General features: G+C 43.3%; 1 protein-coding gene across 5 annotated transcripts in view; it reads right to left on the bottom strand.

The window, feature by feature from the left end:
- Positions 1 to 27,011, bottom strand: part of Palm2akap2 (PALM2 and AKAP2 fusion) — a 427,758-nt gene that overhangs the window by 230,935 nt on the left and 169,812 nt on the right. For all 5 annotated transcript variants that reach the window (XM_060379949.1, XM_021628068.2, XM_021628073.2 and 2 more), the window contains exon 3: positions 4,223 to 4,303. In XM_060379949.1, the coding sequence (XP_060235932.1) occupies positions 4,223 to 4,303 (81 nt within the window). The remainder of the gene's footprint in view (positions 1 to 4,222; positions 4,304 to 27,011) is intronic.

The following is a 27,011-nucleotide window of genomic DNA, read 5'->3' as shown; positions in this document are numbered from 1 at the left end:
GACTAATAAAATAGACAAATCTCTGGCCATTCAACCAAAGGGCAAAAGAGGAATATTAAGTCAGTCTGTTCTGGTGTAACACATTAGCTGATTTATTCTTTTAACTCACATTATCACAAGTCATATTATAGGAGCAATAAAACAAATCGTTGTTTCTATAGATTATAAAACAAAAACCGTTCTTCAAAAGAATAATGATGGCTCTTGTTTCATTAAAATATTACAGTATATGAATACAACTATAGAGATTAGATGAGAATGGTACCAGCTGAGCAGATAAATGGAATGAAAAGAATCTCAAGGTGTGGACTTGGGTATAAGGGTGAAATATTTGTGTCATTTAAAGATGACATTTAAATCAGTGAGGGAAAGGAAGAATTAATAAATCATGCTGATGGCTTGCTACGAGTAAAAACATAAAGCTTTATTCTTACCTCATACTTTATTGGAAAATAAATTCTAGAGGAATTAAAACTACTGAAGTTTATGGTCAAGCATTTGAGATGAAAATCTTCCCAAGTATAATTTAAAAAAAAAAGTAACACATGTCAGATAAGATTTCATAAATATTAAAATTTTGACTTGAGAATTCAAAAGAGGCAACATATAAAAATCCAAAAAAAAAAAAAAAACAACACAGGATTTGGATACAGATGTCAATATAAATTAATTTCACCCAGGGGCTAATGAAGCTTGTGACAAGGATTGCAGATCTTAATCTATAGACATATGTTGGGGGTTATATAAAACATACACTCCTGGGGGGTTCAGTTGATGGCTCTTTTTTTTAAATGATGTTTTTATTCTTTGTTTTTGAAACAATGATATATTTTTTTCATTTTATGACAACCAAAACTAATTTAGCTATCAAATTCCAATTTCTGAGTATTTCCTAGAAATTCTTACTTAAAAGCATTAGTTTTTAAGTAAAAGATGAGCATCTCCTAAAACACAGCATCTCAAAGTTTCCTGTCATGGGGGTGTAACAGATAGGGTCTTAGCATTTCATACACTGACCATTTGTTTTAATGAAGAATTTGCCAAGAAAAGCCATGAACACTGCAATGAGCAAGAATATTCAGCAACCATACAAGTCCCCAGACCACTGTCTTGCTTTCTATTTATTTGTCTGGACAGGAAACCAGTGGCTCTGTCTAAATAATTCATATCTCAGTCCTGACAATAAGCATCCATAAGCCACTTGATATATGCATCAGATATGAAAGTTATACAAAGAACATCAAAATTGTATCTTAATAGATATGAAACCCAGCTTTAATGCTTTTCTATCTGCCTTTGCACAGAGAATATTTATTTTCTTCAAGAGTGTCTGAGATTTTGTAAATTAGTGAAATAAATGTCAGTTACTGACATCTTTCCTAATGTTTTATGCTTTAAAGAACCTACAATAATCACGCTGACACGATTCCACATGGTTTAAATCTTCTGTGGTCCATGAAAATATACTGAGAGTAAGAGAGACAGTGGCAGTGGCAACTGGCGCCTGTCTAGTCAAATCACCTACAAGGGACCGTCCATTCAAAGAGTATCCTGGGAAGAGCCTTGTCTATGGAAACAGACAGCCCTGGGGTTCAACTCAGGTTCCCTCACTTAACAGACTGTAGAGCCCTGAGCAAATTACTTGCATCGTGAGTTTGTATCCAGACTGTGAGATGGGGAAAGGGACACCGATCTTATGATGGTTATTGAGAGTTTGTATTTAAAGTTGCAGGCACAGGCTAGGTACTTTAAAAGAACAGTGATTATCATTGAGTGGACAGGAGAGTGTGGAGGCTCCCATGACGTGAGCGGAAGCTAGCAGCTCTCCTCTGAGATGCTCACACAGGAAGGAATAAACCTAAGTGCCTTTTTTTTTTTCCTACCTAAGTGGTGATCACCAAGCTGGAAGCTGACCGATGGGAGGAAAGATGACTCACTACTCAGTTGAGTCAACAGTGTGTTCATTTAAAGTGGAATGCTCTCCCCTCTGGTGACTGAAGTCCCCTAGTCAGGCACCCTCTTCCTTCTATGGTAAGCAGACTACTAATTTAGGAAGGCTGGGCTCAGAACAGAGACACATGGAATCATAGCTGCTTTTCAGGGACGCACTAAGACGTCTCCTTGTCTTATCAATATTCCTGCTCCCCCAGCATTCAGAAACGGGGTACTCCTCTGGGTGGTATCTGAGGCACACCACCACCCCTGGAGCTTTGGGTCTTTACCTTTTAGTTTTCAAGGCTGCTCGTCCACCCTTATTCTGTCTACCCAAGCCTTCCCCGAAGAGGGAAAAAGACAGTGCCATTGCACTCTGCTTACTAAACTAACAATCACCTTCAGCCCTTCCCATCTCGTTAGCAAGATTACCGTGATGCAAGTGTTGCCTGTACCTTTGATAGCCAGTCTCAGAAATCACCTGATGCTCATGTTGCCAAGTCCCTGATGAAAACTCTGTTTCCTCACACAAAATGAAGTCAATTTTCTATTGTTTCTTTAAACTGGATGGATGGATGGATGGATGGATGGATGGGTGGGTGGGTGGGTGGATGGATGGATGGATGGGTGGATGGATGGATGGGTGGATGGGTGGGTGGGTGGATGGGAAAATAAGAAATGAATAGATAGACTATGAACAGAATAGTGTGTGATGTGCTGGACAGCAGCAATGAATAAGTCCTTGCCATCCTACCTGGCACTCAGAATAATGACAGAAACTAAAGGACCATGGTCTCTGGAGTGTTCACTCTCTGACTTTGAATTTAAGAAACACAAAGTCAGCGTGCTGTGCTGAGGCTGGGGTTGGGGCGTTGGCAGTGAAGAGGCTATTTGCTACATATCCACTCTTATCAGAAAGTTGTCCTTTTAGCCCATAATTAACTGAGTATGTCTCTCTTCCACAGAGGGCAAATTGCCTTCACTCTGTACCAGAGGCCCGGATGCTCTCTGCAGGCTGGTCTTGTACAATCCTGTCAGCATTTGTAAGCCCACCTCTGCAGAAAGATAATCCTAATTTTAGCCCTAATCCTCCCTGGGGAATGTTGTCAGGAGACAGCGACAGCATTTGAATGCAGTGCAGGCTGCTACAAAGACAGGTCCTGAGACGGAGTGTCAAGACAGACAGAAATGGACAACCAGCACCATGCTGCTTTTCCTCCTCTCGAACACACGTCTCTGGTTAAAGTTCATGGTGAACTCACAAGCACGCCGAACAGATATAGGTCAGGCTGCTCTTTGAAATCATGAGCCAGCTTCGTCATGATTCTCACTCTGAGGATTCATTTAGCACAACCTAGTTTTGCAGAGAAGAGGAAATGTAGGAGGAAAGGCCCCTTCTGTTTCAAAGAGTCCAGAAAATGCACAAAAAGCAGTGACCCCATCAGCAGCCCCTCCCAGCCCTCTGAGTAAAGCAATTCTGCACACACAAGGTCATAGTAACTTGAGGCCAGTGGGAGGTTTTCCTTTTAAAAAGCCCAGGGACAGTCAAACAGGCAAGCAACAACTCCGGGCTGGTCCCTGAACATGGCCACATTATTATCCAGTCATGCAAAAAGCAACAGTCAGCCACTGTTAGGGCATTTGTGACAGTGACAGAGCTGTCCCCTCTACTGCAATCAATTACAGTGCTTACATGCATTATGTTTGAAAGGGAAAAAAAGTCACACACACACAACCACCTCTTTTTAATAAGGTGCAATAGACACTGAACCAAGACAAATCATTTGAAAGCCACGTCTGGCCAATCACTTGTTCTAACAGAACATTTCCAATATGGTAAAGTCAAAATAAAATAGATGAGCAATCTGAAACATGCAGCATCGTTCTTTTATAAGATCATACTGTCTCATCTCCCTCCCCCACAACCTCTCTTAACAAGAAAGATTCTTTCTCATTTTCAAAAGTCCATTATGTGAAGTACAGCTTTTGGAGACCCTGAACAAAACACACAGGAAAAACAACTTGGGACCATGTGGAATGGAGCATTCATATGGGCTTTTTTAAAAAAATAAACTAGTATTTATATCCTAGTATAAATAAACATGTATATGTTGCAGAGGAGTGTAATCTCATGCTTGTAAAAATCACAAAGAAAGGCAAGAGACCCTCTCCTCGTCGCGTGGAAAAAGCTGGTCAGAGGCGCTGCGCCTCTAAGGCAGGCAGGATCTGCACGGCTCTGAGACTTGTGCTCTGCAGCTAATCGCACAGGTCCCTGGGATCAGCGGCTTACCTTGGAATGCTGGAGCAGCAGTACCTGCTCGTCAAGCTGTCTTCTCTTCCCCTCTATTTCTGTCTGCCTCTTTCTTTTTTCCTTGAAAATGAAGAGAGAGAAAGAGAGAGGCTGTCAGAGTGGGTGGGTGTTGGCTCCAGGAATCTGAAGGGAGCGGGAGTGAAAACAGTACACATCTGTGCAGACACTTCCAGAGAGGCTGGGCACACACAGCGTCACCTGCTCCACCTTCACTGGGTGGACAGCAGGCAGCAGCCTTTTCTGAATACGTCTGCAGTGGGCTCCATGAGAAACAAGTTAATTCAGAAGGAAAGAATACACACGCGCGAGCACGCACACGCACATGCACACACACACACACACACACACACACACACACACACACACTGCCGCTGCTGCTGCTGCTGCTGCTATCTGTGTTGTGCAGGGCTAATTTGAAGACAAATAAAAATGTCTCAGTGTTGCTTCAAACTGCAGGTAGGATGAAATGGTGTTGGTAGAGAGTGAATTCTTTTCATCCAGATCACGTGCACATATAATACAGAACAATTTTAAATTTGGAAGAATAAAGCATCAAACTGGACACACTAAACAATGCAAACAGGAGGGGTGGTCCTTGCTTAAATAAGCTTTGTGGTAAAGCAGTTCATGTGGGCGGGGCTTGCTGTGGTTAGGGTAAATAAAATGCCTAGGGTCTGCCTGGGTCCGAGTGCCAGCCCCGCTGGTTCCTATGTGCCTTTTAGGTAAGGTTTAAGCTCCCTGGGTCTTCTGAATGGAGACTGCGCAGATGACATGGCCAAAATGTGACTTCTGAGTGAGATGATACATACAGAACGCAGGGAACAATGCTTGGCATGCAGCAAGCATTCGCTCTCCACTGTCTGCTATGATTTGCTTTGCCACACATTCATTTCTAGGAAATACCTAGAAACCCATCTGAAAGGGATGCATTTTTACCATAACCATTCCATTGGAATGCACACTTCACTTTTTTTTTTCCCTCAATACTTCTCCAGCGCAGCCAATAAACAGCGCAGGATTGTGACTCATAAGAACAGAGAGGCCCACCCTTCCCACAGAAGACTTGTCAATGTTTTGTTTCTGAAGTATGCAGGGCTGCTTTACTGAGACAGGATCACCAGTGGGTCACTTTCCTTTCCTCACAGACATAGGGAGAAATTTGTTAGGCAGGACATACTGGCATTTTAAAACACAACAGCCAAATCCCGGGGACACAGTGATGCTGAAGTCTGACTGCCATGCTTGGTGTTAATAGAAGCTTTGATTTTATGTAGTGCCCCGTTTCTGGGGATGTGATCATATCACTGCTGTTCAAATCAATTTAATACATGCGATATATAAACTTGAAGAAACATCAGCTCATAATCTTTAGCCGCCAGAGTGCAACATCTAAGTAGGGACAGAAGTTACTAGCAAAATCAGACCTGTGAATGTTATAGGAACCATTTTCCAAAGGGATCCAATAAATAGCACATAACTGATGCTACAGAATGCTACAGAGCATTCTCCCAAAGCATCACATTTCTGACAGTAGGTAGGAAAACCAGGGCTCACTAGAGATAGCCCATCTCCTAGCATCTCAGAGGTACTTCATAATACAGCAAGGACCTCCATCCATGCTCTGGAAATTCTAAAGAGTAGATTTATTAGACCTTATCACTAATTGGCTGTCGAGACATGCAGATTTCCTGCACTTAAAGCCAGAACAAGATACAGTATGTTATGTATACAAGATACGGAGGGTTCAGCACGTGTTCTATGTGTCCAGTCTTTTCCAAAACGTTCCTATGCTTTTCTACCACTGTGGATTTATTTGTATGGAAAATCCTCACTCCCAAGATGTCCTTGAGCTGAACAGGAGAATTATTCCCCATTAAACCGATGAGCAAGATTAGTGCCATCCACCTCTGTTCAGAACTAGGTTCAAGTCAAGTCAAAAGGAGCGTGAGGCGCATTTTGTTCCTGACACCTGCTCGCTTGAATCACTGAGGACTCAGCTCTCTCACTTGACTAGCTTTTGTATCCAGATTTCTTCTTCTCCAAACCAAAAACTCTTCAGTTTCATCAACCCCGTAATTCCATAGTCTTGCCACTCCTCTGAACTTCACCGCCCCATGCTGAACATCCTGCAACAGCAATGGATGGCAAGTCAAGTGTCCTGTTACCCTGAATCTATGCAACTGGCATCTCACCCATCCTTATCTTCTCTTCGCACCTGGTTCTCTGTATTCATCCCAGCAAACGACACTTCCACCCCCCCCATCATCCTATACTCTCATTTTCTTGAATGATAAGAGTCCTGTTGATCCCACCCCCTGTTTTCTGCATGTTTTTATTAATGCCACCAATGTAGACATTCTCTGTTAGGACTTTTAGCATACCAGAGACTTAAATGCCTCCACTTTAGCTTCATCTGGATTACTGTAGTGATTTCCTTACTGGTCCCATCAGCCAAAACTCCTTCTATAATTATCACCAGAGGGATACTCTTTCTTCTTTCTTTTTGAGGCAAGGTCTCACTGTGTGGCCCAGGGTAGCCTTGAACTCATCATTTCCTGCCTCAGCCTCTGGGATTCCAGGCATGTGTCTCCACACAAGGTCACAGCAATAGTCTACTATGAAAATACATCCCCAGCCTTTGCCTAAAACCCAGACTGTCTCTGCTGCAATGCTGCAAAGACCAGATTCCTCAGCATGGCCTAAATGGCTGTCCTTTATCCCACAGTTTTACCATAAGGAGCAACCCTCCATGTATGTTCTTCAGCCTCAACTCCCAGAGGTTTCCTGACCTGCTGAGCTGGCAGGTCAGCTGAGTCTTCCTGGTTTTGCTCCTATTGTTTCTCTGGCAATAATGGAGACCTCTCACTGCTTCACTTGACAAAAGCTATTGACAAAAGCTATCTTTGAAAGCACAGCTTAAATATCCACGAGGCTCTAACGACTGCCTGTTGTTGGGTTTATCTTCCTGGGCATCCTCTCAGGAATGCAGGTAAAATAGCAGCCTGGGATACCAGTCATGGTTAGTCACACACCCCTACTTGACCTGTCACCCAAACTGACACATGAGTCAGCCTGAACCGACCACACAACCTTTATCTTGTTGCAGTGGTGATTGACGTGAGGGGTTGTAAGGTGACCTGAGTAGAATGGAGATATTTCCATTATGAGCATTAGGAAAAGAGAATGAACCCCTCATTTCTTGTAGAGTCCCAAGATGACACTTGCCTGAGTGGCTGTTTCCCCAAGTTGCATGGAAGCAATGCATATATATTGGAGAAAACGAGTTCATTGCAGAGAGAAGCAGGCCGAAAACCAGAAAACAGGATCCTAAAAACACTGTTTGGGTCCCAGGTCTACTCAGGCATAAAGTCAGAGCCATCCTTTGAATTCCTAAACTATTACTCGTGAAACATCTGTTTTAAGCAACATTTACCTGTTGCTTAAGCTAGTTTGAGTGACTCATGTGTCACAGCTGAAAGTGCCCTGTCAATACAGAAGCCTGTCTGCTCCCTCTGGAGACCTCACTACACCCTTTTCTCTTCCTTCTCCATAGGCTGTAGATTTTTTTTTTTTAAATGAACAGGTCTTTTTATATAACCCAGACTGGCTCTGAACTAGCCATCATTCCACCTTTAGGGATGTGGATCATTCTACACAGTACTTCAAATACTTTATTCATTTACCTACAGAGACATCGTCACCCTCTGTTAAACTATGGATGGGTTCCTAGAGGGCAGGAGCATTGACTGATATACCTAAAGCTAAGGACACTGCATGATGGACAGATGTAATACACACCTACTGAGTAGCTCTAAATGAATGGACTGGCCTTTTGCTCTCCTCTGCACGTGTTCCTGCTTATCCATACCTCTCACTCAGATGCTTTAGGAATTCACACTTGTGATCAATGGCAACAAATATATTATAGAATACACATTAACCATCATTAGTCAGTAGAACTGAATGTCATAATGATGGCAGTATTGATCCATATAGATCGCTATTGCTATGCGTATGAGAAGAAGATTGAAAAAGCTAAGCTGGGAAAGAATCAGGGAAAGCAAAAGCAGTAACTGCAGGGGAAAGTCTAATGGAGACTGTTAACAACCACTGGGAGTGTCGGTGCTCCCCAAGAGATATCTGGAATGAAGTGAGCTCAGTCCATTAGGTGGATTTCCAGGAGCCTCACAAGCCATGCCCATTGCCTTTCTGTAAGCCATATGCTCTCCTAGCAGACATTCTCTTGGAGTATTGCAAAATAATAAACAGTGCAAACCTTTAGTATAGTAAGGGGCATTTGCTGGAGTGCAGCGCACACTGTTCAAAGGTGCTAGTGAGCAGAGTGGGGAGAGGTAGCAGAGGGAGTTAGGGAATCCTCTAAGCTGTGGGGCAGCTTACGACATGCCTTCAATCCTGCTGCACGTGATGCTGTCTGGGTGCTGAGAAGTACAAGGTGGCAGCTGGAGGTTGGGGAAGGTCTGTCACCACTTTACTTAACCAAAACCCTTCGATGGCATGGCTTAAAATACCCATGAAGCCATAGTGGCAGCTGTGGATTGATCCAAGCGCTGGTTAAGCTGAGCTCCTGAGGGGCAGGGAGAGGCGGGGAGGGGATGAGCTGGGAGAGCTGCAAGGAGCAGATACATGGGTTCCTCTTATGAAGTCCTGTCCTAATTTGTGCTAACATCCTGCATCTCCCGGACTAGCAATGGGAAGTAGCCGGAAGACATACCCAAGATACTTTACCCAGAGATTTCAAATTTTACATAAGAGAAGAAAAATATAAATGGTGAAAGTAAAAATGGCAAGACATTAAAAAAAATGTAAGTGGTAAATTTAACATTTCTTTTTCCTCTGAAGGCTCAAGAAAACCCTGCTTTGACCCCATTCATGGTGGGCTAAAGAGAAGTTTTGTGCCCCTCTCCCCTTCCAGAGCTGGTAGCCCTGACTTTCTGCCAGTCGGCAACCAGGCGTTCTGCAACCCAGAACAGAGAAAGAGGCACAGTACTAAAAACTGCAAGGAACAGAAGGCGGTGGGGGAGGAAGGGACGCCACAGAGGAGAGAAGGTATTCATACAGAAAGGGCTTGAAGATAATTTGATGTTCAAGCGGAATGTGGAGGTGCGCTGGGGATGCAGTGCTGAGGTAGCGTGCTTCCCTGGCATGTGTGAGGCCCTAGGTTCAATCCCAGCACCACAAACAAACACTTATAAAAATGAAGGGGCTGAGATGTATGCTGAAAGTCCCGGCAAAGACAACCTCAAGCTACTGTTCAGTGATGAAAACCATCCTCTGTGGCTGTTCCCCCCCAAAGGGTGCGGCCAGGATGCTGAAGTTGCCCTGCCAACTAGAGTGTTTTCCTTTCTGATTTTTGAGATCTAACTGGATCACCGGGGCGCCCAGGTTTTATATAGGTTACACCGAGACATAAAATGTCACTTGAAAATTAAATTATGGAAAATCAACATGCAGATGGGGATTGGAGGAACTTCTTCTATTAAGGAATCAGAATGTCATCCCAGGCAAGGCTGCATTATAATTACCTGTTTGATGCTCCTGCAGAGTTGATGCTATTTATGTATCTGACGACAGGGATGGAGGATGGGGCTCTCTGAAGCGGGGTGACAGAGCACAGAATAATCAAGGAAGAGCCCACTCAGCTTTGCCCAGCTGTCTGGCCAGCCAACAATGCATGCTGAGCTTCCTTGGCAGACCTATCAGTATTCAACATCAGTTATCTCATTGTCATTAGGCACGAAAACTCCCGCTCCTGGTTTGAATGTCAAGGTCACCAGTCAACATCTTTACTGCATTCAGGCTTCCAAAGTAGTTAGCTGAAAACAGAGCTACCTCCAGCTTGTTAGGAAACTCTGATGTCCATTTGCTATGGAGTGGGGGAACCAGGTGTCTTAGTTACTGCTCTCTTGCTGCGAGGAGACACCATGACTAAGGCAACTCCTAGGAACTAAAGCAGTCAACTGAGGGCTTTCTTGAAGTGTTGGAGGGGTGGGTCTGTGTTTATCACGGTGCGGGGCAAACGGGAATGGCACTGAAGTAGTAGCTGAGAGCCAGTCATCATGATCTGCAGGCAGCAGGCAGAGAGAGCCCACCGCTGGGGACACACCTTCTCCAACAAGGCCATACCTTCTAATCCATCCCAAACAGTACTGCTAACTGGGGACCAAGCATTCAAACATATGAGCCTTTGGGTGGGCCATTCTCATTGAAGCTACCACATCAGTATTTGAATTTGTAGATGGGGACACTGAAAACTAAGGTTGTATATATATTTTTGGATGCCACAAAAATGAGGAAAAGAAATTGGAATGTGTTTAGATAGTCCCAGGGCTATAGAAAGAGCTCAGTCAGTAAAGTGCTTGCTTTGTAAGCACAAAGGCCCGAGTTTAATCTCCAGGCTCCTACACCCTACATTAAAAATATTCTGGCACTGGGGGTGGGGTGGGGCAGGAACAGGCACATACCTAGGGCTCACAGGCCAGGCAGCATAGCTGAGCCCATAGCAAGTTCCAGTCTAGTAAGAGACCCTATTTCCTACTGCTCCTCAGAAGAAGGTAGACAGATTTTGAGAAACAACAGCAGAGCCTGTCCCCTACCCTATGTCCCACAGGCACAAAAAGACATGCATGGCATGCACACGCGCACACAGGCACACCTTAACCAATGCCCAGCCACGCATATATGTGCACACATGTATCCATGCATAAACACGCCCCTCCCTCTACACAAACAAAGGAGGGGGTTTACCCAGAGGAATAAGTCCACATCTCCTATAATCAAGATCGCTGCCTCCCTAGGCACCCATTCAACTTACAGAATCCTCACATGGCATGGAAAGTGCTATAACTCTATCCATTTCTTGTGGCTTAGTTTTGACTGGCCTTCCATTTACATAACTTTCCTTTTATGCAACCAATTCTGACTTCCAGTTGCTGTCTGTAGTAAATAAGGGAAATGCGCCCCCCCCCTTGTTTTTTTGCTTGGAACAGAAATTACAAGGCCAAGAGAAGACTTTGAATGGAAAAAATACATACACTAATTGGTTCAAAGTTTAAAACAGGCCTTTGAAGGGGCACTAGAGAAACACCAAGTAGGGTTTAGAGGAAATACTGTGATTAATTATACCGAAATGTTAACATAGGTAGCTTATTAATGTCAAGCCAAATGCAAACCACAACAGTTTAGCCTCAGGTCTTTTATAGGCACTTTATCACACACACATACACACTGAAATAAATTTAAATAAATATAAAATTAAAGTATCCCAGGGAGAATGTGTGTGGGCTTATGCAAAAACTGTCTTCTTTTACATTACATAAGGAACTTGAGCATGTATGCATTTTGATCTTCAAGGAGATTCTGAGATACCAAGGGACAAGCATAAAGATAGCAACAGGGCTTACCAAGCGTCAGGCATTTTTTGCAAGGACTGCCCTTCAGCTTCTCACTGAGTCCTCAGAACACGTGCCCTTGGTTGCCTTGATTTTGTAAATGAACACAACCCAGCTTGGTGGGTATGTAAAGTGCCCTGAGCTGCGAGACAGGCAGTGACCAAATGCATTCAGAACAGAGTCAATCTGACCGTAGAACGCCACATGAGCGGGACCAGCACTCCACGTGCTACCTGACATCTCCACGTGTAGATGCAAACACCTTCCGAGTAAATGAAAATTTGAAGATGCCACACATTCCTAACGTCAAATTTGCCCACTCCTGAAAAAGGAGGCTTTTTTTTCCCCCAAATAAAACTGTGAGCCTTTTTTAGTGCTAGACGCAAACAGGTCAAAGCTGTGCTGGCGTCACTAGCAATACCTGGTGAACTGCAAAATGTCCATTTCCCCGTCAAAGCACACTGAAGCGGACACTTTCAAGGGATCTAGTGGCCTAATAGATAGAGCCAATGTAAAATATTTCCATTCCATTTGAACATTTCTTCTCCAAGGGAGTGTCATGCATGGGTTCACTAGGAATGGAGGGGGCTCTGGAACCACTGAATATCCGAATATGATTCCCTAAAATTAGATGACTGGAAGAAGGGACAGAGTGTTCCACCAAGCTGGCCGTCTTGTCTCAGAAAGATGGGCAAGGTTCGAGGGAAAGCCTGAGGACAGGAAGCATCCGGACACTGCCAGGACCGCATGACAAGCTGCGCTGCCATGCTCCTACCCGATCTCAGGGCTGCAGACCCTGCAATAACTGAGTGGTGAAGGTACACCTGAGTTGTCACAGAAATATAGAAAACAAAATAGCATGGGAGAAATAGAAAGAGACCCCTATCCATCCAGACCAAGAAATGTAAACACCAAGAAATTAGCATACATCCAGAGGCATCAGTGCCTTTTCTATAGTTGAAAATATAAAACTTTAATAGGGACAAAGTGCCCTGCCTCAAAATTCATTTCCTGGATTTTAAATGATCTAACTCTAAGCACATAGGATGATAATGAGATAATGAGATAAAACTCATCGAGCTAATGCATTTTGCCCTTTTTAGTCATCTTTGCTGGTCCCCGCAAGGATTTTAAATGAAAGAAACTATCTGCCATTTCATTTATAACTTATATTTAAAAACATAAGCTGGTAGTTTGTTCTTCTCAGGGATTAGCATCTCTTCTTGTTAAAAAGACACATTCAGTTCTAAAGCACGACTAGAGCTGGGTGTGGAGATACATCACCTGTCCTCCCAGCACTGGGAAAACAGGGAGGGGAAAGGCACACTGGAGGCCGGTTGGTCTGGGCTACGTAGTGAGCTCCACATCTCAACAGACAAAACAATGGCTTGCTACTTGGTGCATTGGCATCTAGGCTACCCCACTGAGTTTTCCAGAGAACTCAGGTTGACTTCTAGGCCTTGAACTATTAATATCAGAGAGGTCACACAGCTCAGTTGTGCCCACTGGACTTCAATAGAAGATTGATCTCTTTTGTCATTTCTATACTCCACGGTGCAAAAGAACATTTTCTTAGGACCAAAATTATATCTGGATCAGATTGGGCAACGTAAAAATGTAGAAAAATGCAAATAGATCCATACTTCTCACCCTGCACAAAACTAAAATCCAAGTGGATCAAAGACCTTAACATAAAACCAGACACACTAAACCACTTAGAAGAAAAAGTGGGGAATACCCTTGAACTCATTGGCACAGGAGGCAATTTCCTGAACAGAACACCAACAGCACAGGCTCTAAGAGCAACAATCAATAAATGGGACCTCATGAAACCGAAAAGCTTCTGTAAAGCAAAGGACACTGTCCTCAGAACAAAACGACAGCCTACAGATTGGGAAAGGATCTTCACCAACCCTATATCTGACAGAGGGCTAATATCCAGTATATATAAAGAACTAAAGAAGTTAAACAGCAAAAAGTCAAGTAATCCAATTAAAAAATGGGGTACAGAACTAAACAGAATTCTCTGAAAAGGAATGACAGAGAAACACTTAAAGAAATGCTCAACCTCATTAGCCATCAGGGAAATGCAAATCAAAATGACCCTGAAATATCACCTTACACCCATCAGAATGGCTAAGATCAAAAACTCAAGAGACAACACATGCTGGAGAGGTTGTGGAGAAAGGGGAACCCTCCTCCACTGCTGGTGGGAATGTAAACTTGTACAATCACTCTGGAAAGCAATCTGGCGCTTTCTCAGACAACTAGGAATAGCGCTTCCTCAAGCTCCACCTATACCACTCCTAGGCATATATCCAAAAGATTCTCAAGTACACAATAAGGACATTTGCTCAACCATGTTTGTAGCAGCCTTATTTGTAATAGCCAGAAGCTGGAAACAGCCCAGATGCCCCTCAGTGGAGGAATGGATACAGAAATTGTGATATATCTACACAATGGAATATTACTCAGCAATAAAAAACAAGGAAATCATGAAATTTGCAGGTAAATGTTGGGATCTAGAAAAGATCATCCTGAGTGAGCTATCCCAGAAGCAGAAAGATGCACATGGTATATACTCACTCATATAGACATATAATATAGGATAAACCTACTAAAATCTGTACACCTAAATAAACTAATCAAGAGGGAGGACTCTTGCTAAAATGCTCAGTTTCTATCCAGAAAGGCAAAAAGGCTGGACAACAGAAGAAGGAGAAAAGAGGGAACAAGTCAGGAGCCTGACACAGAGGACTTCTGAAAAGCTCTGCCCTACAGACTATCAATGTAGATGCTGAGACTTATGGCCAACCGTTGGGCAGAGTGCAGCGAACCTTAGGAAAGAAGTGGGAAACAGTAAGATCTGGAGAGGACAGGAACTCCACAAGGAGAGCAACAGAACCAAAAAAATCTGAGCACAGGGGTCTTTTCTGAGACTGATATTCCAACCAAGGACTATGCATGGAGATAACCTAAGACCCCTGCACAGATGTAGCCCATGGCAGTTCAGTATCCAAGTGGGTTCCATTGTAATAGGAATAGGGACTGTCTCTGACATGAACTGATTGGCCTGCTTTTTAATTAGCTCCCCTTGAGGGGGAAGCAGCATTACCAGGCCACAGAAGAAGACAATGCAGCCACTCCTGATGAGACCTAATTGACTAGGATCAAAAGGAAGGAAAAGAAGTCCTCCTCTATCAGTGGACTTGAGGAGGGGCATGCATGCAGAGGGTGGAGGAAGGGAGGGATTGGGATGGGAGGAGGAAGAGAATCACAGGGGGGATACAAAATGAATAAAGTGTAATTAATAAAAAAAAAGAAAGAAAAAAATTAAAACACAAGAAAAATGCAATAAGTATATGATTTGAGGATGAGAAAAGACTGTTTTAAAGGGCATATAAAGAAACCCACAAAATACATATTTGGTGATTTTTTTATTATGGAAAAATTTAAACTACTTTTTAGAGTACCAATGAATCATAATAAGGCAAGTGTTAACTAAGGAAAATACTTGCAGTGTATATCAAATGGTTAAGAGTTTAGTAAATAAAGAATTGTTATAATTCAATATGATTTACAAAGAAAATAGAAACTGGCATAGAAAAAATAAAACTGTAGAAAAAACGTTCAACATTTTTAATACCCACAGAAATGAAAGTCAAGTACTAAAATGTCATTTTTCATTCATAAAATGGATATTGTCTTGGGGCTAGAGCGGAGAAAATGCCCCCTTGTGTTTTAAAATATATATTTCTTTTGTGTGCATGATTGTTTTTCTTGAATGTGTGTTTGGGTACCATGGGAAAGCCTGTTACTCCTGGAGGTCAGAAGCAGACATTGCATCCCTTGGAGCTTGGAGCTGGAGTTCCGGATGGTTCTAAGCCACCAAGTGGGTGCTGGGACCTGAACCCAGATCATCTACCAGAACAACAAAGGCCCTTGACTACTGAGCTCTGTGTCCAGCCTCAATTTAGAAAAATGTATTTATTTATTTGGTGCGTGTGTGTATGTGTGTTTGTGTATGTACTATGCCATGGCAGTTGTGTGGCGGTCAAGCACAAGTTGAGGGAATCAGTTCTCTTCTGCCACCATGTGGGTTCTGGGGATCAAACTCAGGTTGTCAGTTTGGCGGGAAGTGCTTTTTACCCATGGAACTGCTTACCAGCTGCTCATACTCTCTGTCACCTCTGACAGATTGATACACAGCAGCCCCCTCACAGAACTCATCTCCTGACTGGTTTTTCTAATTCGTTCAGTGTCTGTCCCAGTCAGTAAGCATGCCCCATAAAGAGCATGACTGCCTGTCTATCTCATATATGACTTAACTCTTATGCCTGGAATCAAGCCAAGCACAAACGTATGCCTAAATAAGGATTTCTTGATGAGTCAATTAAAAATAAATAAGTAAAACTCAGCCGTTATAATCCATTTAAAAAAACTGATAAATAGTAGCATCTTCAACATTAAAATATTATCACTTTGGAGAGGGATGGGAGACATAACCCAGGGCCTAATGCATACTAAGTGAATGTTCTACTGCTGAACTATCTCCTAAACCCAGACAGGGAAGGGAAGAGAGGGAGAGGGGAGTAGAGAGAAAAGGAGGGAAAGGAGAGATGGATTGATTCTCAGCAAATAGTTTAAAAAGCAAAGTAGGATCTCAGAGTCTATCATTTTTTTTTTTTTTTTTTTTTTTTCTCACCATGCAACCAAGGCTGGCCTCAAACTCACTATGTTCCTGCCTCAGCTTTTGACACTGGGACAAGCTGACTTGGCTGTGGGGAGGGATAAAGGGGTGAAGGTGGGGAGGCTCTCCCACTTAGATCTTCTGTCCTCCACACAGTAACAGTAGGGCTAAGGTTTGGGTTTGTCCACGAAAGGAGTCAACCCTAACTGAGCCCAGGTAACTAGAGATCTGCCCTGGGGGTGGTGGGGAGGGAGCAAGGTGGGAGAAACATCAAGGCAGCTCAGGATAAAGTCAAACTTTCCGCCCTCACTGGTGTCTATTATCTCCCTTGGAGGATCCTCTAGAGTCATGGCTGCAGTCTTAGGTAAGATTTAAGAAGTCTGACTACTAGAGCCATGGAAAATGGTGCCCTGACGCCATCACCAGCATCTGCCTTCCAGCTGCAGCTGGATTGTGACCTGCATGAGGCAGCTTGATGCCTCCACAGTTTGACCTTAATTCTCCCCTTAGAAATTGTTAAGATCACCTGAAGGACATTAAAGAGAAACATTAAACATTCCAGACCTCAACCTCAGAGATTCAGATCTTACTGGTCTGGAACTGGAGGTTGTGAATGTTCCCAGATAGTTTCAGTGTCAGCCAAGGTGGAAAGTCCTTGCTGGGCGCCGTATCTTGGCCAGGGTTGTAAGCAACTGCTTTGGCTTAGGTGAATCTGGGCTCTTTCTTCATCAATGTCAACTGAGCCTGGCTCTGGTCAGCCACATTTCTATTTTCATGGCTAAGTCCAGTCTTTCTTTGCCCTTCACAGTGTAGGCCTCTGCAAAAGGCTGCTGCGGTCTGAGGCCCAGGGATAAACAGTGCTGTCTTGGTCCTCTGGAAGGTCAATGCTATCTCCTTGTGGCAATACTTGCCATGCATTGCCCTACTGATGAGACCTACCTTTAGTTTTGATTAGTAATTTCCTTCCTTCCTTCCTTCCTTCCTTTTTTTGAGATGGGGTCTCAAGTAGTCCCTGTTGACCTTGAACTTTCTATGTGGTTGTGGCCTTGAACTTCTGATCCTCCAGCCTCTACTTTCTGACAGCTGGCATTGTACTCCTGTACAGCCACCCTCAGTTTGTGAGGTGCAGGAGCGTCAGCCCTTATACACACCAGCAGGCACTTTACTAGCTGAGCTCCTCAGTTCCTACAATACTATTTTGTACCAAGGCCAGGCATGATAAATCAGGTCAGAAGTCCCTCTATGAGACTGTTTCTCCAACCAAGGACCATGTATGGATATAACCTAGAACCCCTGCTCGGATGTAGCCCATGGTAGCTCAGTAACCAACTGGGTTTCCCTAGTAAGGGGAATAGGAACTATTTCTGACATGAATTCAACAACTGGCTCCTTTACCCCCCACCCCCACCCTGAGGGAGGAACAGTCTTGCTATGGCCACAGAGGAGGACATGGCAGCCAGTCTTATACCTGATAAGCTAGGGTCAGAAGGAAGGGAGGAGGACCTCCCCTAGTAGTGGACTTGGAAAGGGGCAGGAAGGAGATGAAGGAGGGAGGGTGGGATTGGGAGGAAATGAGAGAGGGAGCTACAGCTGGGATACAAAGTAAATAACCTGTGATTAATATAAAAAAATAAAAATTAATAAAAAAGAGGTAGTTATAGCAAGAAAGATGCTATAGGGAAGATGTTCAATCCTCATTCAGAAGGACAGACACCATAGACATTGGAAGCAGGAGAAGACAGAGAACAGGACAGGAGCCTACCACAGAGGGCCTCTGAAAGACCCTACTGATTGAGGTATCGAAGCAGAGGCAGAGACTCATAACCAAACTTTGGGCAGAGGGCATGGACTTTTACGCAAAAGGGGGGCCCACTCCATATAAAGCCCCTTTCCATGCTGATTTCCCACCTTGGTGTTTCCACATCTAAAATGATGGCATCTACTCATTTGCTGCTTTTCAAATCCGTCTTCTCTCAGTATGATAAGACTCCCTGAGTCAGGACTTCTGAGACTGCCAAACCCAATATTTATTAAAGGGTCTGATACATGGTAGCCACTCGCTAAAGGAAGAAATGGGTGAACACATCACACTATTTGGTTCTATCTGCAGCAAGGATGCTAGGCTGCATGGAGTTCTTCCTGTGGTTGTGGAAGGGGTGAGGTGATAGGGCACTTTGACCGCCTAATACCCTTCCTCTCAACTGTTCTAGAAAGCAGGTGGTCTGGAAGCAGAATTTCTCCTTCTCCCAGTACTGCATAGTAAGAAACACCTAGGGCTGGCTGAACCATGCTGCCCCTGCTTGCTGGACACTCTGGCCATTACAGTGAGAAGCACTCCCAGCCCATAAATATAGAGAATCTCTGAGTCTGGTTAAAAGAGCCATTTTTAGCAAGTCAAGCACTTCTGCAGCCACCTCAGAGCAACCCAGGAAAGCCAATCTCTCCTAAATTATGAAGAATCTTTACTTAGCTTCCTGCCACCTCCCAGGACACAGTCATCAATTCCCTGGCAAAATAGCCTCTCTGTATTAAGACACAGCATGAAGGAAAATCAGTGGGCACAGTTCTAATGCTTGCTTTTCTCATCAGTGACCCAAAGGACCCCTTTGTGTCCCTTGGGAAAGATGAAGACAAAGTGGAACATTTTCAAGTGTACTTGAATTTGCAGCTGTAAATACCCAGACAGGGGAAGATGTTGGATGTACTTGGGTTAGTCAAGGCCTAGAGGATGCTAAGCTAACTTTTATCACTAATCTCTTGAAACACACACACACACTCTCTCTCTCTTTCTTTCTCTCTCTCTCTCTCTCTCTCTCTCTTTCTAGTACTTGATCATGAGGCACAAGACTCCTGTTCATGACGCAGAGCTGCCGCAGAACATGTGTGACCAGATAAGAACTACAGGACACGTCATATTTGAGTTTCACGTGCTTTTTTTCCTCTTGTACCCAAATACAATTGTGATGGTTTGAATAAGATGTCCCCCGTAGTCTCTGGCATTTGAGTACTTGGTCTGTAGTTGGTGGCACTGTTTGGGGAGATTTAGGATGAAGTGTGTTAATGGAGCTGGGCTTTGAAGGTTTAAAGAACTGAGCCATTCTCAGTGGGTTTCTCTGCTTCTTGCTTGGGGTGGGATAGGAGGTGTCTGTTGTTCTTGCTGCCATGCCTGCCTGCCATGATGGTGATGGACTCTAATCCCTCTAGAACAATAAGTGCAAATAAATATTTTCTTCCATAAAGTGGCTTGGTCATGCTGTCTTACCACAGTAATAGAGAAGTGACAAATACTACATCCCAGGCGGGTATGCAATGGGGAGTTTGACACATGCACAAATGTACTCATGCTCTCGTGCAAGCACACATGTGTAGGTACATAGGTAAGACTGGCATTTCCATTTCTGAAATATCTTTTAATTGTAAATCATTTTAGATACGTAAAAATGCGAGAGGAACAGTGTAGGAAGTTGCTGCTCTTGTTTCCTTTCTGTTGCTGTGATTAAAAACAGAAAAACCAATAGACAAACAACCCTCTGACCAAGAGCAACCTAGGGGAGGAAAGGGTTTATTTCATCTGACATTTCCAGGTCACAGTCCATCACTGGGAGAAGTCAGGGAAGAAGCCAAGCAGAAGGCATGGAGGAACACTCCTTGCTGGCTCATTCTCACTCGCTTAGCTAGCTTTCACACACAGCAGGGAATGTTGCTGCCCATGGTGGCTTGGCCCTCTTATGTTAATTAATAAACAAGAAAATTTCCCCAGGATTCACAGGATATTCAGACCTGGGCAATTCCTCAATCGGTATCTCAGGTGACTCTCTGCCCTGTCAAGTTGAAGGCACTGACTAGGATACTTGCACTGTGTCCTTTAACCAGCTTCCTGCAATGCTACCATTTTTCATAACCATGGTACACTGGCCAACATAAAGATGTCAGTGGTATCGTGATATTAGTTAAATTATAGACGCTGGAGTCTGCTTGCTTTTCCTTCACAAACAGCCCACTTTGCCTGCCCCTGTTCCAGAAACCCAATCCAGGGCACCACATCACATTTAGGGCATTTCTATTTTGAAGATCTAGGATGGCACACCCCCTCATTTCCTTAGATTTGGAAGTTGAGGAAGTGGTTCTCTGAGAAAAGAGATGCTGTGACTTCTCACTTCTGCCTTTCCTTCACTTTCATGACAATACTTAATTTGTGCCTCAGTCTGCTTATCTGGGAAATGGAGCTTGACTGAACTTGCTCCCATCCTGGGTGGTTTGATGGGATTCAGGAAACCTGAGGCTGCCAGAGAAGTGCTATACTCTTACTGATTATGAATTTTATGGGTCAGAAATTTGTGTTTTGTGAGTCTTTTAAGATGTCTGGGTTTCAGGTTGAGGCATGGCAATCACATTTAAGATGTAGTTTATGGGTTCATTGTTCTTTTTTTAATTAAATTTTTAATTTTCATATTAATTACAGTTTATTTACTTTGTATCCCAGCCGTACCCCCTCCCTCATTCCTCCCAATCTCACCCTCCCTCCCTCATCTCCTCCCTGCCCCTCTCTAAGTCCACTGAAGGGGGAGGTCCTCCTTCCCTTCCATCTGACCCTAGCTTATCAAGTCTCATCAGAACTGGCTGCAATGTCCTTCTCTGTGGCTGAGGAAGGCTACTCCTCCCTTTTGGGTAGGGGTGTCAAGAGCCAGCCACCAAGTTCATGTCAGAGACAGTCCCTGTTCCCCTTACTAGGGTACCCACTTGGATACTGAGGCTCATTGTTCTTAACTTGAAAAGGATGTCTCTGGAGTGTTGGGAGATGGCAGCATACTTATGGCACAAATATGAGGAGCTGGATTGCCAACCCCTGCCCCCAGCAAGTGCATTCTATAATGGTACTGCTTAAAGGTAGGGTCCCTGGAGCTCACTGGCACTTAGTCTTGCCAAATCAGTGAGTTCCAGGTTCAGTGAAAGACATTACCTCAAAAAATAAGGTGAAGATTAATTCATGAAGATACCCAACGTGCACTTCTGGCCTTTACCTGAAAGCACTAACCACCGAGCGGTCTCCCCTGCCTCTTTCCCATGTAGTCAAACTGAGGCTTACAAACATTATGAGTTGGTTATTTTCACAATATATTAAGTGAATAAGCTGGGATTTGAACTCACGTATGAAAACGCACCAAATCTTAAGCCTGTAACACTCTGGCACTTCTTGGGTAGGAGAAAATACTGCGCCCGGTACAAGGACATGATGCATTTGACCCCTCGAGAGAGAATTAGGGCCTTGCTGTTTCAGGCACGAAGTGCTTTTTTTGTTATTTGTTTGTTTGTTTGTTTGTTTTACACCCAACAGGCATATCAATTAGTCAGGCTTTCCCCTGTCTCTCACACAGGTGGACCTCCAGAATTAGAATGAAACAGAATCTGTCAGAATTTTCCCCAAAAGAAAATATTTACCTTCTGGATGGCTGGCATCTGGTTTGAATTTTAGAATTTGTAAGGCTCTACTGCTTTAAAATAATTGGCTTTTAAATTTTAAGTGACAGCTCAAGTTACTCCAAAGGAAACATTTTTTGATCTTTTCCTTTCCCTTGGTCTAATAGAAAGATGAATTTAGCAGTCAGAATGAGAGTTCTGTATCAGCTAAGAGCTGCACATCAGAGAAATAGATTGTTTAGATCTAATACCTTCCAGTACCACCAGGAATGCTGGGCACTTCAGGTATAAGCAGCCACGAGGGCTAGGGTAAGATTTTCCATCTGGTTATTCTGATTGATGCTGTGACTTGTTTTAAGCTTCTTGGATCATTGGTTAGATGGGGAGTAGTTCAGTCCCTGTAAGATCACCCTAAGTTAACACAACACACCGCATTTGGTAGGCTCTGAACCCAGCCGCTTCCCTTTTGCATCCCAGTGCCCCAAACTGGGCTTTACAGCTATTGGCTCAGCCTTTTAAGGTAAAATCAAGCAAACAGCTCCACTCTCCTCAGTGAATAGAACCACTGCTCAGGCTGATGTTATTTCTTCCTGTTTCTCATGTGTTCCCCCCCCCCCCAGCTAACTAAAGCTTTACTGAAAAGGCTCTACTCAGTCTTGCTTGGCAGCTGGACCAAGATCAGAACTTTAAGCACAGATGTATGATATACAAGGCTCACCAATCTGAGATTCTTTCTAGTCAATGAAGTCTGTGTCTCTAAAAAGTCACATTCAGTTTCCAGCCAACATATGAAGTGAAAACCAGTTATTAACAAAATCACCCTTGAAAGGCCCTTAGAATGTTCATGAACCGCAGCACCATCTCACAAGGAATCCATACAGTCACCTTTTCTTCCTAAGTGTGGGCCAGGCCAGTATCTCTCTGATCACCACATAAAGAAGGCTGCCTTTTGTTTAGGAGCCATAAGACATGAGAAACATCTGTTTCTTTAAACACTAAAATAATTAACAGGGGCCCAGAGTGATTCCTGCAAATTCAAGAATGCATTAGCATTTGGCTGGCAAGGGGCAACGGCAGAGAGGAAGGACTTATTCTGGCTCATGGTTTGAGAGATTGACCATCACGCAGGGAAAGCATGGTTGACAAGAACAGCCCATAGCTGTTATGATAGAACTTTATTCACATCTGGGTAGATGAGGAAGCAGAGAAAGGGGCGATGAGCACTTGTTTATCTTTCTCCTCCCTTTGTATTAAGTCTCAGACACCAGCACACGAAATGGTGCTACTCATACAGTTTCCCTCCTTGGTTAATTCTCTCTTGAAACACCCTCCGGGTTGTGCTCAGAGGTGTGCTGAAGTGGAAGTTCCCCGTTTTTTTAGAACTCATTTGTGTCATGTGACTATGTTTTTTGTTTGGGTCCCAAGCTTGGGATGTGGGAATGTTTTTCCCCTGTGGAAAATAGCCCCCACAGAAAACAGCCCCTGTAAAAAGGCACCGTTGATGTTGGTCAGCTGAAACCACCCTTACGAGACGGGATGTGGTTTTTGTAAGCTGCAAAGCATCCTTCTGGGGACTCTGAGAAGGGATGTATAAAAGCCCACAGACAGTGAGACAATGCTTTCTGTATCTCTACTCTTTTGCTTTGCTACAGTTAGCACCCTTCATTCATCTTTTCAGAGACAAATGAACCAGAGAATTGCTTAGGCTGCTTTGTCGGAGTTTTCCCACTTAAGCGGATTCTAGCTGCTTCCTTCTGATGCTGCTGATGAGTGTTTTGACTGCTGCTTCCCTGTTTGACTAGACTGTTGGTATCCTGACTGATGGACCCATCGACCCTAATCAGCAGGAAGTAAATAAAGAGGTATACAGCCCTTTTCCCTACTAATCTCTTATCTAAAGTGGTGGGGGGTTGGAATTGAGGTAAAGGCATATAAGAACCTTAAATAAAGTAGATGTTTAAAAAATGTAAGCCTAGAGGCTGAGAGATGGCTCAAAGGTTAAGAGCACTGCTTGCTCTTCCAGAGCTCACAAGTTCAATTCCCAGCAACCACATGGTGGCTTATAACCATCTATGGTGAAATATGGTGCCCTCTTCTGGCATTCAGGTGTACATGCAGGTATAATCTTGTATACATAATAAATAAATAAATCTTTAAAAAATGTAAGCCTACAGTGTGTCTCCTAGGTGACTACAAAGAGACATACATTGACATCCAGTAGAGCTGACAATGAAGTTTAACCATCGCAAAGGAGTCTCTTATCGCACAGTAGTTAATTCAGGTATATTGATTATGGAGAAACAGTCCCCTTATTTCAACAGGTTGTTCTTTTCTTCCTCTCAATCTTGCCTATCACTGTTTTTTTTTTCCCCCATTTGGCTAATTTAATTCAGTTATGTTACATGTCTAAAATAATCAAATTCTAAATCAAGGAGTATTTCATGTTATTTTTTGGCTTTTTTTAAAATTAGGATTTTATTTTCATCTTATGTACATTGATGTTTTACTGCATGTATGTCTATGTGAGGGTGTCAGGTCTGAACCTAGAGCTACAGACAGTTGTGAGCTGTCATGGTTTCAGGAATTGAACCCTGATCCTCTGGAGGAACAGCTAGGGCTCTTAACCTGCTGAGCCATCTCTACATCCCTCATATTCTTTTCATAAAATATAATAATTGGCAGGCTAGGGAGATTGTTCAGTGTCTGATGTACAAATGGGAAGACCAGAATTCTAAGCCCCAGAATCCACATAAAGAAACCAGGAACAGTGGCATGTGCTTGTCACAGTAGGGCTGAGGATGTAGAGAGAGCCTTGCTGGTCAGCCAGTCCAGCCTTTGCCCACCACATCTCCAGGCCATTTAGAAACCATCTCAAAAACCAAGGTTGCAGATGTCTGAGGAGTGTCCTCTGAAGCTACCCTCTACACCCATGGATGCACACAAGCGATCATTGGTCAACTGAGGTTTTGATAAGTGAATGAAATTACTGGTGTCTCGGTCCTAAGATCTGAATACATTAAAAACCTCCTAGGCACACCTCAAGCAATGCTCTACGGAGAGAGATTGTGTAGCCCTAATAACGAACAGAAAAAAAGAAAGAAAACAGATTACATGAGAAATTGTAACATAGAAGACTCTTGTATGCAGAAATATTTCATGTTCCATTCCCCACCTTATGGGAAATATGAGAGAAGAGGGTATGAGATGGGCCTATGCAAATATCTAAGTTTAACTAACAGTGGGGAATTTTCCTTATCTTAAAAATATTTACATAGGTAATATTCTTTTATTTGTTAATCAATAGCTATAAACAAGAGCTGAGGCAGAAAATGAACTCCTATGAAATCAATAGCTACAGAGTCATCAAATTAATCACATTTCCATCCACAGAATAATCTCCACACCCTATCATTGCCACATCAATACCTTCTGGCAAGGCCATTTCAAGATCCACTTACTAATTACAATTAACTCGCCTTATTTTAGTCTTATTTTAGGTATGTTTCTGCAGGTTCTTTAATCTCTCCTATTATTAGATTCATATGCTGATCATCTTTATTTTCCATAGAATCAGAAGACATGATTCCATTCATTCATCTCAATGTCAAAACTCTCATCATCTTTTAAGGAAGCAAAAAATGCAGCAAGCCTGCATGAATGGTTCTTCTTTAGGAATGAATCCCAGTCTCGTGAATTAATGGTAATAGTTGAGCCAATACCTCAGGACAGTAGTGCAGCTGCACCTTAACAGGCAGAGTGCCACATGACTGTCATTCTCGTTTTATACAGTACTCTATGCTGACACAGAAGCTGGGCAGGGTAGCAGCTATCATACGCAAATCAGATGAATTCACAGGAATAGGGCATTTACATGTGTTGCCAATGAGTTACTGGCTGCTACCCTTGATGAATAAAATAGAGCTGAGATGCGCAAGGCTGTGCTAGCTCAGAGAGTAAAATGCATTAATCAGTGCTGATCACATGTCCACTCTGCATCTGGATTATAAAAACTCAAAAGGATGGGAGTAAACCATGTTTTGGTCAAGGCACGCTTGGAAAATTGGACAAAGTGGGATGCATTTTCTTATTAGTTAGGAAATGTTGCATATCATCACTTTATTAAACCAGGATAAGTCCTAACTGCATATACACCCTTCTCCTTATATCTGTAGATAAGTATAACTCTCAACCATCATCAAAAAAGGCTTCTTTTTTTTTTTTTTCAGCAAAGACAATTACAATGAGCCAAAATGTTGACAACAACTGAATGTGGGGTACCTGGCCCTAACTGATATATCTACTACAACTCCAGAACCTATAGCTCCGGGAACATCACAGAAGAGGAGACAGAAAGATTGTAAGAGCCAAAGGACTAGGATGTCTGAAAAAGAGGATGTCTGCTGAAAGATGGCTTCTTCTATGCATGACAGGACAACCGCATCCAAGAAATCGCAACAACGGTCGTCTAAGCAAGGCCTGGGAAATGATAGTGCAGATTGACATGCTAACGTAGATTTAACGTAGGATCTCCTCACAAGGGCTCACCTGTAGAAGAGGACGTACAGGCAACTGTTGGTTGCTGGGAGAAGGAGGATCAGTCTTCTCCATGGACAAACCCCTTGACAGGTTAGTCAATCAAGGCTAGGGGTGACTCAAGAGATCAGCTCTAAACACACAGAAGCCACGGTCTAGGAGCTCAGCAGGTTGTGTTTACAAGCTTCATAAGATCCAACACAGAAGTCCCAGGTGCAGAACTCAGGCTGTCAGGCTTAGCAGCAAGTGCCTTTACCCTTTGTGTCATCTCGCTAGCCCTCAAACTTCTTCAAGCACTATCCCCTTGAGGCATTCAATATCTCACCCACGCTTTTTCCTTTTGTTAATTCCAGGCCTTTACACGCAGGCCACATTACGGGAGTGGTGTTACAGAATGGCTGATACATTTTTAAAATAAAAAATTAAATGAAATTTATTCATTTCGTGTGGAGGGTACATTTGTGTGCATGTTTGTGTGTATGTGTGTGTGTATGTGTGTGTGCAATCACATGAACACTGAGGTCAGAGACAACTTTGGGATCCAACTTCTGTCATCAGCCTTGACAGAAACTGCTTTTACCTGCTGAGCTTTCATACCAACACCGCAGCTAGGTGTGTGTGTGTGTGTGTGTGTGTGTGTGTGTGTGTGTGTAATTATCATTTACATCCCTACCACAGTTTCTCCTCCCTCATCTCCTCCGTGTCCCTCTCTCTCACC

Source organism: Meriones unguiculatus, chromosome 3 (assembly GCF_030254825.1).
Source record: "Meriones unguiculatus strain TT.TT164.6M chromosome 3, Bangor_MerUng_6.1, whole genome shotgun sequence".
NCBI lineage: Eukaryota > Metazoa > Chordata > Mammalia > Rodentia > Muridae > Meriones > Meriones unguiculatus.
This window is presented reverse-complemented; position numbering and strand designations above follow the sequence as displayed.